This window comes from Taudactylus pleione, unplaced genomic scaffold (assembly GCF_031769625.1).
Source record: "Taudactylus pleione unplaced genomic scaffold, aTauple2 ptg001106l, whole genome shotgun sequence".
Lineage (NCBI taxonomy): Eukaryota > Metazoa > Chordata > Amphibia > Anura > Myobatrachidae > Taudactylus > Taudactylus pleione.
Window position 1 is genome coordinate 479,397 of NW_028285507.1, and position 15,751 is coordinate 495,147.

Consider the following 15,751-nt stretch of genomic DNA (forward strand, 5'->3'; position numbering starts at 1 on the left):
AGATACACCCGCAGTCGCACACAGAATCTAGGCATGCCGCATATCATTTAGCGTGTGCGTCCTATTCACAACGCTTTGCGAATAAGACGCATTTTATGGGAAAAAGCCAGATGAAAGGACGCTCAGCACTACACAGTCACACCACGGCATGGCGCCACCTGTAGGGCTATATAACGCGCAAGGAGGCCAGATGTCTGTGGTGACATCTGTATATTGGGTCAGTGTACATTTGTATATCAGAGAGTCCACAGACGCCCTGGGGCATCAATAAGACGTTACCCGCACACGGGCATTGCCCAATTGCTCTGGCCCTGCTCACTGGTGGAACCAAGAAGCTGGATCAGGATACAGAGACATCTACACTTCACGATGGAATCAATGACCCCATCGCATTTCCATCATACAGGCTGAAATCAGACCATGATCATGTAGGACGCCTGGCTTTTTAGCAAAGATTCACCTTCTGCTTGGGGCGGGCAGTTTTCAACAGAGGGGTTGTCAATGCCCCTCCCCTCTGTGCTTCTTATTGGCTATCAATGCCCCTCCCCTCTGTGCTTCCTATTGGCTATCAATGCCCCTCCCTCTGTGCTTCCTATTGGCTATCAATGCCCCTCCCCTCTGTGCTTCCTATTGGCTATCCATGCCCCTCCCCTCTGTGCTTCCTATTGGCTATCCATGCCCCTCCCCTCTGTGCTTCGTATTGGCTATCCATGCCCCTCCCCTCTGTGCTTCCTATTGGCTATCCATGCCCCTCCCCTCTGTGCTTCCTATTGGCTATCCATGCCCCTCCCCTCTGTGCTTCCTATTGGCTATCCATGCCCCTCCCCTCTGTGCTTCCTATTGGCTATCCATGCCCCTCCCCTCTGTGCTTCCTATTGGCTATCCATGCCCCTCCCCTCTGTGCTTCCTATTGGCTATCAATGCCCCTCCCCTCTGTGCTTCCTATTGGCTATCCATGCCCCTCCCCTCTGTGCTTCCTATTGGCTATCCATGCCCCTCCCCTCTGTGCTTCCTATTGGCTATCCATGCCCCTCCCCTCTGTGCTTCCTATTGGCTATCCATGCCCCTCCCCTCTGTGCTTCCTATTGGCTATCCATGCCCCTCCCCTCTGTGCTTCCTATTGGCTATCCATGCCCCTCCCCTCTGTGCTTCCTATTGGCTACAGCTGCTATTTACACTATATTATATAAGAAGCCTTTTAGAAATGTAATTAATGCAGCCTCCTAATTAGAGGCCAGAGACATATACTGTACTGTTATCATACATTCCACAGCGTATATATATATATTCACACTACTAGGAGATGTGACGGGCACCTGGTGCCTACGTGCTGTAGAAAGATGCCCATTCAAATCCAAATCCAGCCAATGACTGAGCCATACTGCACATTGTGCCCCAAGCTGCAGCGTTATCACAGACCTTTATATTAAGCAGAGAAGACTTAATGATTCACATCAGTCCCTTTACAGAGGAGCTTACAATCTAAGCCCCTTACCACACACCAATATGGCTAATCACGGCGACACTGACACGACTAGTTCCCGGTCTATGCTGCGTCCCCATGAACATTACTTGCGCCCATAAAGTGGCACCAGGCAGTCTCGCTTTAATAGATGCATTTCAATATTAATTTCATTTTCTAGTAATTTAATAATCTATTCCAACATAATAAGACGGGTGCTGTTCTCCAGCACATTAGCCGGAATCCCTTGAAATAAAACAGGCCGAGCTTTCATAGCCAGCTGTATATTATAGCCCAACCACAATAGCTGGGGAGTATATATATATATACAGCCAGGAATAGGTAGAAACTAGTGGCTCTGCTTAAAGTAAACGCTGCAAAAATAAACTGTCCCTCAATCCGAGGCATATAATACTATCACCCTTGTATGTATACTTCTTATAAACACATACACACTAGAGAGTATCGCTTGACTGGTCAAGGTCATAGCCAAGCCATCCAGCCATTGGGTGGGCTAACCCAGTATCATGAGAGTTCAGCCTATCGATTCACTGGGAACCATTGCCGCAGTGATGTCACATGCTCCTGGTCCACGGATTGGCCAGCTCACTAAATGGCTGCCCCAGCTGTGTGCGACAAGCACCAAATGTTGTTTAAGTTTAAACTGTGTATTATTCTCCCCTAGTCAAAAATGTATTGTACAAATGATTTGTATACCACACGATTGTCTTCCTGAAAGTCCTTAGAGAACAACATGTATTTATAGCTTCAAGAAAAATATGTACAAAATCTGAAATATTAGATGAATTAGAATCATGAGGAAGATCCACACAGAGGCGTGCCCCAGGCGTTCAAGTGCGAAGAGGCCGCCGTGCTCCTACACTACACCAAAACACCTCAGAGAATGTTCTGTTTGGGCGTAACCTCGAGAGACACTGGTCTGCCGGTACAGAAGTCAAGTATTGGAAGAGCGACCGGTCACGTAATGCGCTCTCTCTCAGTATACAGTCTGGGGAGGCCCTGCCCCACAATTCCTTGTGTTGTACCGCCATGGCCCTTCAGTAAACTTAGGACACAAAGCCTGGTGGGACTAAAACCCTCTGCAATGTGGCTTTAGTGAGATTACTTGTCACATCCACACACTAAAGGCAGCCATTTTGTGTTCTGAACCACTATTCAGTCAATCAATTCTCTAGGAGCTAGTGATGTCACTGGACCAACATGAAGCCCATAAATCCACTAGACACAGAGGCACAAGGCACTTTGTGCTGAATATTGGTGCAGCCCACAAAATGGTTTCCTCCACTGTGCACACAACAGGCCTACTGCCTGGTCCCATTAAAGCTCTACCAAGTACAGTAATACATGCATTTAGTTGATGCAACCTAATACTTAGGTTGCATCATACTCAGTCTGGTGGCCATGGTTTTCTGTCAACCATTTACCCCTCCACTGCATTTACCCCTCCATTCCATTTACCCTTCCACTGCATTTACCCCTCCATTCCATTAGCCCCGATTTTACATTGCACATAACTGATATTCCTAGTTCATTTGCCCATGGGATAAAATGTGAGTCATTAGATTGTGGCCATTCCGATCATCATACTCATAAGTAACATGAATCAGAAAACAGAATTGGCTGTGAGCAATTTCTAAAAATATTTGGGATTATTTTTATGCCCATAATGACCGAGTTCTCGCTTTCCTGAAAATCACAAGATACAAAAAGAGTCCTGTCCTCTTTATATGGCGTAAACCTTCACCAGGACCCGAGGAGAGTCCCGCAAGTCGCCAGGTTCAGTCCCTTGGTCAGAAGTCCCAGCGGAGAGTCCATATTTGGCTTGATTTGTTTGCTTAGTGGCGGTCAAACAAAATAAAAAGTGCGGCGACCCCATACGAGACGGCTCCTCCCTGCGTTACGGGGAACTGCTCTTCAGGTGCTGCGTCTGCAGAGCCTTAACGTGATATTCGTAGATTTTCAGCGCTGGGCCGAGCTTTAGTGAAAGTCCGGTTAAAACGTCGTTTCTGGTCATAAGCAGAAGAGATTTTCCATCAATTTCCTGATAAAAATAACAATTGGAGACGGGAAGAGAGGTCAGATCTAAACATCATGATAAACGAATACAAGGAACACAATAATGATCGCAGGATTACGCTCCCGCTGGGAATTACTGGCAATCTATGTCTCTTTTTCTTACTGATCATTAATTGAATCGTCCGTTATAAAGATATTTCTTTTGGTTCCATTTACGTTACATTTAGTAAGAAGACTCCTATCCTGCTGCCTGATGTCCACATGTGGCCCCTTGTATGATCCAACCCCACCTGTCCCAGCAACGCATACAGCGCCCAAGGCATTGTGGACCCCATCCTACCTCCGCAAGTGCCTCATTGCCATGGCATCCATGTTACTGCAGACCCCTGGTGCCCAGCATTCCCCCTAAGTCTCTCTTTGTTGGAGAACCCAGAGAATCAGTCCTTATGCCACGTCCCAGGGAGAATGTAGCCACATACGGGCGCCAGTATCACCTCTCCATCCCCGATCATCACACATGGTCTATCCCCAAACTAGAGATCTCTCAGAGACATCATTCCACGTATTTACAGGTGGTCTCCAAGTCGTGGGGCTTCCATCTGCACAACATCTCCAAGATAGGTCCTCACTCAATAAGCCACCATGTCCCTATCATTTCCCGCACTGACTATTGCAACCTCCTTCTCTTCGGCTTGTCTATGCTCCATCCTTCCTCATCCGCTTCCCCTCTCTGCCAATCCCTTCTCTGGCTTACCATAGACTTCTAAGTGACAGACAAGTCCCTCCGCCTCAACTACACATTCCCCTCCTGTCACCCTCTGTATCCCTCCACTGGTCTCCCCCTCTCACGACCTCACCTCACGGAACTCATTTCATTAAAGCCATCTCCTCTTCCGCTGCTCCATAATCACAGCTCTTACACTATCGCTGCCGCCCAGACGTCACACTTCCCCCGGGCAGCGGCTACGATTGTTATTCCCCCACCTTATACATCAAGCGTCCACAACACCTCCTAGATTGTAAGCTCATTTGAACAGGGCTATCTTTACCTCCTGCTTGGTGTCATGGTGTCAGGATTCCCTCAATGTAAAGCACCGTATAACATGTCGGCACTTTATAACGAAGGGACAATAATAAGAATAATAATAGTTAGGAGTGGGATGAGAGCGCCCTCTGGAGTTGACACAAAGTATAGCACAAGCAGGATGAATATTCTCGTACACTGCGGATATTAGCACTGAGGAAACGAGACAAGGACGGACACCAGGCGTGGGACATGTGCACACAGGGAATGGTTTCATGCAGGCCAGGATTGTTCAGAAGTCATTTACAAAAATAATGTTCTATGATACAAAGTACAGTGTCCGGCGAGGGAGAACAAAAAACATCTGTACATGAGAACCAGCTCATACAAACATGTTGTTATCTTTATAGCTCTGCAAGTGACCCCTAAACAAAACGTAACAGGGGCTCCCCTACATGGCGGCTCATGGCTATCACAGGGTACTAGGCTACACTGATCCATCCAATCACACACCTCCTATTCCTCCATATTAGGTCAGGGAACGGGGACCAGGCGCTTGCGACACATTGGACCTTCCACGTCCTTCCTCTCCCCAAAGACCACCTACTGACTGCCCCATGCACCATTACGGCGGCTCTGATATACCTCCTTGTAGCAAGATCAGGACAAAGCCCCCCAAATCGGGACTGTCCTGCCTAAATGGGGGCAGATGGGAGGTATGACGTCCTTCCATCCTATCCCATCTATAAGCCACGGACAGATCTGCAGGGGGACTGACGGCAGCTCTGGCTGGTGGATCTTGCAAGCGGCGAGGACCCACGGGAGTGGGTTGCGCCAATCTGCTTGTAGGTCACCTGGTGACACAAATACATTCCCGGAATGTAAGTAACTGTGAGTAAAAGGTGGATAAAGAGGCCCATTTATTAGTGATCGCATTTACAACACGATCTAGGTGCAATATTAGCGCCCATGATCACATTGCAGGATGCGATCATAGCGCCCAAATGTAACAGACTGCACCCGCAAGTAGCATCTGCGGTCTCTCTGCGGAACCCTGGGCATATGCGCTCCACAGATCACACAGGCGCGGTGGCCAGGATGGAGCCCTCTCCCGGCTACTATTGCGATGTGTGGCTACAGCGGCTTACGTCGTCTTCAGATGGTGTAAGCTGCGGGGACCTGGTTCCGGGATGCTTTGCGTAGAAATCTATGGGGGCTGCGGCTGCTGGCGGAAACAGAGGAACAGCAGCAGATATCTCCGATAATCCCTCCATAATACATTCACTACTACTAAATATCTGCGGGTATCCCGCGAAAACGAGTGTTTTCAGGGAATAAGCCACAATTATTTCATGATAAATGAGCCCCATAGAGAGAAATAGGCTGGATACATCGGAGTGCCCTCTAGTGGCCGACGTCCTGTACTGCAGCACACAGCACATTAGTCTGTTTGCGTGATACAGTTTGTCTTAGCACAAAGGGCCTGATTCAGACCCGTTCGCTAAGCTGCGTTCACACGTAGCCTTCCGTTAGTTAGCAATCTGCGCATGCGTATAAGACGCAGTGCGCGAACCAGTCCATGCTATCGCGAAGCGATCGTCCCTTGTACATAGACGCCCTGCTAGAATGAGTGACAGGATGAGCCGTTTGTGGGTGGTGACAGGGGGTGGTCGATGGAAATGGATGTGTGGTGGTGCGAACGCAGGCGTGTCTGTGCGTCTGCAAGCCATTTCAGGGGCGTGCATAATTAAGACGCAGCGTCAGCGTACACGTCACATGGCTGAATTACACACAGCAGCACTCGCAGTGCTTGCGGTAGGGTACGGTCAGCCACAAGTGCTGCGTATGGGTCCGATGTTACTCGATTGTTTACTACACTTCCTGGAGATGACGTATGTTACTAAGGGAAAGTGGGCGTCTTGTGACAGGCTGGCGGGCATCTAAATAAATACCGCGATCGCACGCCAAGACATAGTGGGCGTACTTATGTCTTACTGTGCGATCACGGGATTTGCATACTTTGGCAGCTGATGGCTGCGTGCGAACGCATCTAGCGAGCGGATCTGAATCAGGCCCAAAGGCCGTAAGACATCTGATGCTAAACTAAAAGTGTTGTTTAGAGAAGAGGTCAATGGCGCTGATTACGAGACGCACATGGGAAGCCGCGACACCCACTGATGTTACATCGGCTGCAGTATCTGTCATCATTAGCATCGGCGCCGTGCTGGGTGCAGGATCCCTCAGATATAGGCCGCCCTTCCCCGTACGCACAGCTCGGAATCACACGGAGAGCTAGATACACGCCCACAAGTCCGGGTGACCGCCCAGTTTCCGCCCTTAAACTCCCTATTTTACGGGAAAGAGATTCGTCCAAGTTACATCTGGACATAAGCAAATATGCGTAAATTGGCATCTGCGCACGTGCTTTATGCAAATCCACACCATTTGCACACCTTAAGAGATTTGTGCAGAATCAGGCCCAACGTTTGGAGCGCAGTTGAATAAAAGCGCATTACTATTACAATAGGGCAGTTTATATGATACAGTATCAGAGGATTAATGATGGAGATAGCTTGTCTATGGCCTCACTCCCTAATAAGAAGAACAGATGCTGTAGGACTACATCTCCCATCATGCCGACAGCCCTTTCGTGTACCTGGTCCTTAAACGCGCCGGCTTGTTCTTCAAATCCGGCAGCTTTGAAATAACTGACAACGTCGTCCACAGCCCAGTGTGCCGGGTCCGGCAGCCTCCCGTTCTCCACCGACCTGGAGCAGACACAACCAGAGAACGGTCAGGGTCTGAGCGAACAAATCATTCTGTACTACAGGTTATTAGTGACTGTGCGGCCAAGTCATGTTCTGCAGGTGAAGATCATATTAATAAACAGCCCGTGCACATAATCAATAAGAGTATTTTAATCAACATGACGACATTTATAAAGTATACCCATAATGCACTTTGCACCCCTTACATTAGCGGGAGTTTGGTGATGGCTGAAATGAACTAAATCTTTGTTTGCTTGATGAGCTGAAAACTGAAATGATCTTTATTTATCTTCTCATTCCTGAAATGTTCCTATTCTGTAAGGGATTCACAGATTCTTATTATATTGATACAGCAGGTGCTAATGAATTAATTTGCTTTTAAAAGTATCCCTCGTCCGCATTAGCCTGAGGGGCTGTACAGTAACTTTAGCTGCAGGGATGTACAGTAAGTTTAGCCTGAGGGGATGTACAGTAAGTTTAGCCTGAGGGGCTGTACAGTAACTTTAGCCTGAGGGGCTGTACAGTAAGTTTAGCCTGAGGGGCTGTACAGTAACTTTAGCCTGAGGGGCTGTACAGTAAGTTTAGCCTGAGGGGCTGTACAGTAACTTTAGGCTGAGTGGCTGTACAGTAACTTTAGCTGCAGGGATGTACAGTAACTTTAGCCTGAGGGGCTGTACAGTAAGTTTAGCCTGAGGGGCTGTACAGTAACTTTAGCCTGAGGGGCTGTATAGTAACTTTAGCCTGAGGGGCTGTACAGTAACTTTAGCTGCAGGGATGTACAGTAACTTTAGCCTGAGGGGCTGTACAGTAACTTTAGCTGAGGGGCTGTACAGTAACTTTAGCTGAGGGGCTATATAGTAACTTTAGCCTGAGGGGCTGTACAGTAACTTTAGCTGAGGGGCTGTGCAGTAACTTTAGCCTGAGGGGCTGTATAGTAACTTTAGCTGAGGGGCTGTACAGTAACTTTAGCTGAGGGGATGTACAGTAACTTTAGCCTGAGGGGCTGTACAATAACTTTAGCCTGAGGGGCTGTACAGTAACTTTAGCTGAGGGGCTGTACAGTAACTTTAGCTGCTGGGCTGTACAGTAACTTTAGCTGAGGGGCTGTATAGTAACTTTAGCTGAGGGGCTGTACAGTAACTTTAGCCTGAGGGGCTGTATAGTAACTTTAGCTGAGGGGCTGTACAGTAACTTTAGCTGAGGGGCTGTACAGTAACTTTAGCTGAGGGGCTATATAGTAACTTTAGCCTGAGGGGCTGTACAGTAACTTTAGCTGCTGGGCTGTACAGTAACTTTAGCTGCTGGGCTGTACAGTAACTTTAGCTGCTGGGCTGTGCAGTAACTTTAGCCTGAGGGGCTGTATAGTAACTTTAGCTGAGGGGCTGTACAGTAACTTTAGCTGAGGGGCTATATAGTAACTTTAGCCTGAGGGGCTGTACAGTAACTTTAGCTGCTGGGCTGTACAGTAACTTTAGCTGCTGGGCTGTACAGTAACTTTAGCTGCTGGGCTGTGCAGTAACTTTAGCCTGAGGGGCTGTATAGTAACTTTAGCTGAGGGGCTGTATAGTAACTTTAGCTGAGGGGCTGTACAGTAACTTTAGCTGAGGGGATGTACAGTAACTTTAGCCTGAGGGGCTGTACAATAACTTTAGCCTGAGGGGCTGTACAGTAACTTTAGCTGAGGGGCTGTACAGTAACTTTAGCTGCTGGGCTGTACAGTAACTTTAGCTGCAGGGATGTACAGTAACTTTAGCTGAGGGGCTGTATAGTAACTTTAGCTGAGGGGCTGTACAGTAACTTTAGCCTGAGGGGCTGTACAGTAACTTTAGCTGAGGGGCTGTACAGTAACTTTAGCTGAGGGGCTGTACAGTAACTTTAGCTGCTGGGCTGTACAGTAACTTTAGCTGCTGGGATGTACAGTAACTTTAGCTGAGGGGCTGTATAGTAACTTTAGCTGAGGGGCTGTACAGTAACTTTAGCTGAGGGGCTGTACAGTAACTTTAGCTGCTGGGCTGTACAGTAACTTTAGCTGCAGGGCTGTACAGTAACTTTAGCTGCAGGGATGTACAGTAACTTTAGCTGAGGGGCTGTATAGTAACTTTAGCTGAGGGGCTGTACAGTAACTTTAGCTGAGGGGCTGTACAGTAACTTTAGCTGCTGGGCTGTACAGTAACTTTAGCTGCAGGGATGTACAGTAACTTTAGCTGAGGGACTGTACAGTAACTTTAGCTGAGGGGATGTACAGTAACTTTAGCTGAGGGGCTGTACAGTAACTTTAGCTGAGGGGCTGTACAGTAACTTTAGCCTGAGGGGCTGTACAATAACTTTAGCTGAGGGGATGTACAGTAACTTTAGCCTGAGGGGCTGTACAATAACTTTAGCCTGAGGGGCTGTACAGTAACTTTAGCTGAGGGGCTGTACAGTAACTTTAGCTGCTGGGCTGTACAGTAACTTTAGCTGCTGGGCTGTACAGTAACTTTAGCTGCTGGGATGTACAGTAACTTTAGCTGAGGGGCTGTATAGTAACTTTAGCTGAGGGGCTGTACAGTAACTTTAGCCTGAGGGGCTGTATAGTAACTTTAGCCTGAGGGGCTGTATAGTAACTTTAGCTGAGGGGCTGTACAACTTTAGCTGCTGGGCTGTAAAGCATCAGTAACACTGCTGAGAATGAGGGGTACAACCATTGGCAATAATTATTCCTCAGCCATTGATGCTTCTCTTCATTATACGGACATGTCTGGACATTCCTATATATTCTCCTGCTCCTTTTTATTAGTTTATTTATTATTTATTACCAGTTATATATATAGCGCACACATATTACACAGTGCTTCACAGAGAATATTTGTCCACTCACATCAGTCCCTGCCCCAGTGGAGCTTACACTCTATATTCCCTATCACATGCCAACACTAGGGTTAGTTTTGTTGGGAGCCAATAAAGCTACTGGTATATTTTTGGAGTGTGGGAGGAAACCTACACAAGCACAGGGAGAACATACAAACTCCTATTTGTAACCATTATTAATGATTCAATGAATGAGGTGTTGGGGCTGAGAACCTCTGCTGCTTTATGTTATATTAATGTCCTCACTATCTTGAGCATCCTCTGGAATCTGGTGTTACCTCTACCCAGGCGCATAGCGCTAGTGGTCACTGCCCGTAAAGACAGCCGCGGGAGGCACAAGAGGCCCGCTGGGTGAGACGGGAAGCGCACTGTTTGCCACCTACCTATTACAGATCCCGACCAGCTCACTGCTGATTGTGGCTGTGAGACCGGAGACCTGGACACGGTATGCAATCGGGAAGCCGACTGCCTGAATACCGGCAGCCGGCTTCCCGACTGTCATATCCCGGCAAGGGTGAAATGCCGGGCGTCTAGATGTAGACGCCCGCATTTCCCCGACGCCGGGAGACCGGCGCCCGGCATCCCGATCGTAGCGATGCCGGGCGCCGTGAGCGGACAGCCGCAGGGGGGGGGGGGGGGTTAGGTTTAGGGCTTCCGGGGGGGACTTAGGGTTAGGCACCCCCCCCGGGAGGGTTAGGCTAGGGGGAGGGAGGATTAGGGTTAGGCACCCCCCCCGGGGGACTTAGGTTTAGGCAGCGGGGAAGGGGGTGGTTAGGGTAAGGCACTTAGAGGGGGGATTAGGGATAGGCACTTGGGGGGAAGGTTAGGGTTAGGCACCCCTAAGGAGGGTTAGGGGGGTTAGGTTAGGTTAGTAGATACTCAAGTATTCACGATTTCATACCCATTCCCCTGGACACGGATACTTGTGTAATTACAGCTGCTGAGGTTCTCTCTACTTCACAAACGCTTCTGTGGGTGTAATACGGAGAGACCGGGACTGGGCTGCTCTATCTTACATATAAGAGGGTGCGATACTAAGATTACACGGGAACTCACAATATTTGGCTTTTACCTCTGGAGAGATATTACAGCAGATTATAAACTATTATCTGATTCTCATAGATTAATTACTAATCTACAGAATTAGCTGTTTGATGTTTTTATGTATCAAATACTAAAGTGATAATACACACTGTGGGGGCGATTCAAATGTTCGCCTGACAGAGCAATTCAATTGTTGCGCTGTCAGGGCGCGATAGCCGGCGGCATTTCTGCACGCACTCAGGAGGGCGTGAGCAGAAATGTGTCTGAAACACCCTGGTTAGGGCGCGCTAACCGCAGATAGCGCGCCCTAACTGGAAATTAAGACGGGTTTAGCCGTTTTACACGGCTAAACCTCGTCTCATAGTCGGCAAAGAGGGCGATAATGTATGAGCGCCCAGAACAATTGAATAGCAAACTGGGCGCTCATTAATTATCACGACCAAAAAAAACCATTTGAATCGCCCCCCTGTGTGTTTTAATAAATGTTCATTTTTTTCTGTCTATAAGCGCTACCTCTTGTTGTCTATATTGTAACCATTATAAATCACACACGAGTCACAGGAGACTGGGCTGTGCATCTGCTGTAGTCTTTACGTCATCCGCTTTCATCCATTAATGGTGTCGCTGGCTTCCGTCACGGCGGTCTTACCCCAACACCAAGGACATGGTGCCAGTCTCTGTGTGTCACAGAACACAATGGCGGCACCCGGGCAGGCCTCTTACTTGCTCTCGATGCAGGACAAATACAGGGCGCTGCTGTTTATTTTTACTTATTTTAAGGGTCCAGGACGTAAACTTATTGGCGCTTTATGCCTCTGTCTCCCTAGTTTAGCTTTTCCTTTTTACCATCCAGGTGTTCTGACTACAAACCCCGTCTTATAAAGTCCGTTCTCCCTCTATATTCAGCTGTTTCTGGGCTCCTGCTTAGCTGCCTTAGGGCCTGATTCAGAGCCGCTCGTTCGTTCCTACCGATGTTCGCACAACTGCGCATGCGTACGGATCGTAATACGCATGCGCGAACCAGTCAGTGCGGCCGAAAATCGTGTGCTCGCTAAATAGCGAATGCCTGCTATTTTGAGTGACAGAATGAGGCGTTTGTGGGTGGTAACAGGGGAAGGTGCTTGAAAACGGGGAGTGGAGATCAGAACGCAGGCGTGCTTAAAGGTCAAAACGGGCGTTTTATGGGTGTGCATAATTAATACAGCAGCGTCATTGACCACGTCACTGGGTTATTTTATAGTCAAAACTGCTCGCAAGATTGTGGTAGGAAAAACCAACCACAAGAATAGCGAGCAGTTCAGACGCCTTTCGATGTATTCGATTAATCTAATAAATAGTGCACATGACATAGGATGCGAGCGGCCAGGGGGCGTTTTTTTCAAAATTACGTTCGCATGTTTTGTTCGCTCGTTCAGATATAGAGGCGTGAACAGACCGCAAAGAGCGAACGGTTCATTTAAATAGCCAGCCCCTTTTTCTGAACGAGCGAGCGCAAATAGCGTCCAGCTCTGTATCAGGCCCTCAGAGCACTATGGGGGTCATTCAGACCGCACCGATGCGCTCGGACCGGGTCGATGGCCCCCCACAGAGCATGCGCACGACGGCGCCGTCGTGCACATGCGTGAGACCCGCTACGACCGACAGCACCGGTCGTAGCGAGTCTCGATCCAGAGGGGGCGAGCTGTCGATGTTGACTGACAGCTCGCCCCATTTGGAAGGCGGGCCGGGGGGGGGGGGGGGGGGGTGGCAGCCCAAACGGGGGCGTTCCCATGGGAACGCCTACCGTTTGGGGGCGGCCCCACTGACATCACTAGTGATGTCAGTGGAGAGCTTCCGGCTCAGACAGAGCCGAAAGCTCTCCGGGGCTTACGACAAGGGAGACCCTACCCTAGGGTCTCGTCGTAAGCCCCGATGATCGCGATGGCGGTCGTAAGGCTGTGGGTGTTAACCCAAAGCCTTACCACCGCAAAGGAGGACGTCTTGAAAATTCAAGACGTCCTCCCCTCATTCAGACCGACCGCACGCTCTGTGTGACCTGCTCTGAATGAGGTCCTATGTACTGTAGTTCTCCTATATAGCGCTCGGACAATAATGGGCACAGGACCTTACTGGGAAAGCCTCCGCTCTCCTCCTTGGCGCCACTTTATAGTCACTAACTTTGAGGTCTCATTTATCTCGTTCTCTCTCATATAACGGAGAAACATTTCTGCTCTGATCCTTCGCAGGCCGCATTTCCTCCATATAATCTCCTACCACAGCTGCGCATGCATCTGACCCCCGACCGCTTCATGTGACGCACCGACTTACTCTAACATGCCGCAAATAGAGGCATGACGCAGCTGCATGCTGCCACGTCGCGACGCAGCGCCACCAGTGCCACACTGACACCAGAAGTCATCCTCATCATAAGCATATACCATCAACAAGCACACTAATAAATAAATTCAGATTATTTGTTTCAAAATGAACGTACTGGTTTGGGCCCCATCTCACCTTCACCTTCTACTTTTGTAACACCCCGCCAAGGCTGTTACAGCTTCCGCAGAGAGGCCGCAACCTGGGACAATTTACACCTAAAGCGCAGTGTAATTTTCTAACACAGGTGCTGATTGGACAGAGCTCGGCAACGGCCCTTCCGCTGGCTGTGGTTGGTGATCAGGAAACCAGCGCAGCACTGGGTGGGGGGCAGTTTCCTGGCAATGTTGCGTTCTACAGCTATGCTAGTTGGGCGAAGGAGGGCGTTAGGGAATAAGTAGTAAGTTAGGGAATTAATTGTTGTTTTTTTGGTGGCGATAACCTATAAAAATGTACCGGTTGTTCTGAAAACTGAAAACCAGCCCTTGGTACAATAAAAGTCACTGACAAATTGCTGACTGAATTAATAGAAGTTAGGACGTGCGCTGGGTGTAGCATCACTCTGCAATAGTATAAGTCACTAGGCGGTATCAGACGTCAGGACCATTACTGGGGGCTCGGCGTGACTTACTTATCTGACAGCGCTGAACATGGCGCGTTGAGGAGAAAAAAGGAAACAGCAGAAGAAAACAAGAGAACAATGAACCAGGGGGAACTTACTTCTTAGACTCCGCTGAGCCGTTCTCCTTGCTCTCCATGGTCCCTGTATCCTGGGACTGGCTGATGAGGTCTTTGGTTTCGGTAACTGTTGAACAAGAGAATGAGGAAGGTAAGCGAGATGCTGCCTGCTGTACGGATTACACCCCTGCACTAACCAGCACGGACCCCTCCCGCACAGGCCGCTGGCTTACACAACACCAGAACATGGGCTACCTAAGCTAGAATTGGGAGGGGGCCAGGTGCTGAGGAAGAATGGGGGGTATGGCCACTGAAAGGGGTGTGGCTATGCCCCCTCGTTATATACATTACTATGGTGTGTGCATCTGGAGGCAGGGTTGCGGCATCACAGCAAGAGGCACATTCCCAGCACCTGCGTGATTAATAACGGCTCACTCACCTGCGTGATTAATAACGGCTCACTCACCTGCGTGATTAATAACGGCTCACTCACCTGCGTGATTAATAACGGCTCACTCACCTGCGTGATTAATAACGGCTCCCTCACCTGCGTGATTAATAACGGCTCCCTCACCTGCGTGATTAATAACGGCTCCCTCACCTGCGTGATTAATAACGGCTCCCTCACCTGCGTGATTAATAACGGCTCCCTCACCTGCGTGATTAATAACGGCTCCCTCACCTGCGTGATTAATAACGGCTCCCTGACCTGCGTGATTAATAACGGCTCACTCACCTGCGTGATTAATAACGGCTCACTCACCTGCGTGATTAATAACGGCTCACTCACCTGCGTGATTAATAACGGCTCACTCACCTGCGTGATTAATAACGGCTCACTCACCTGCGTGATTAATAACGGCTCACTCACCTGCGTGATTAATAACGGCTCACTCACCTGCGTGATTAATAACGGCTCCCTCACCTGCGTGATTAATAACGGCTCCCTCACCTGCGTGATTAAATAACGGCTCCCTCACCTGCGTGATTAATAACGGCTCCCTCACCTGCGTGATTAATAACGGCTCCCTCACCTGCGTGATTAATAACGGCTCCCTCACCTGCGTGATTAATAACGGCTCCCTCACCTGCGTGATTAATAACGGCTCCCTCACCTGCGTGATTAATAACGGCTCCCTGACCTGCGTGATTAATAACGGCTCACTCACCTGCGTGATTAATAACGGCTCACTCACCTGCGTGATTAATAACGGCTCACTCACCTGCGTGATTATTAACGGCTCACTCACCTGCGTGATTAATAACGGCTCCCTCACCTGCGTGATTAATAACGGCTCCCTCACCTGCGTGATTAATAACGGCTCCCTCACCTGCGTGATTAATAACGGCTCCCTCACCTGCGTGATTAATAACGGCTCACTCACCTGCGTGATTAATAACGGCTCACTCACCTGCGTGATTAATAACGGCTCACTCACCTGCGTGATTAATAACGGCTCACTCACCTGCGTGATTAATAACGGCTCCCTCACCTGCGTGATTAATAACGGCTCACTCACCTGCGTGATTAATAAC

At 49.0% G+C, this 15,751-nt stretch overlaps 1 protein-coding gene across 1 annotated transcript in view; it reads right to left on the reverse strand.

Annotated features, from left to right (window-relative positions):
* Window positions 1-1,154: 1,154 nt before the first annotated feature.
* The window catches only part of SAMD13 (sterile alpha motif domain containing 13), a 44,077-nt gene continuing 29,480 nt past the window's right edge, over window positions 1,155-15,751 (reverse strand). Inside the window, exons 2-4 of the mRNA XM_088461809.1 lie at window positions 14,258-14,342; window positions 7,180-7,291; window positions 1,155-3,524 (exon numbers count right to left, since the gene is read on the reverse strand). Of these exons, the coding sequence (XP_088317935.1) occupies window positions 3,381-3,524; window positions 7,180-7,291; window positions 14,258-14,342 (341 nt within the window). The 3' untranslated portion in view covers window positions 1,155-3,380. The remainder of the gene's footprint in view (window positions 3,525-7,179; window positions 7,292-14,257; window positions 14,343-15,751) is intronic.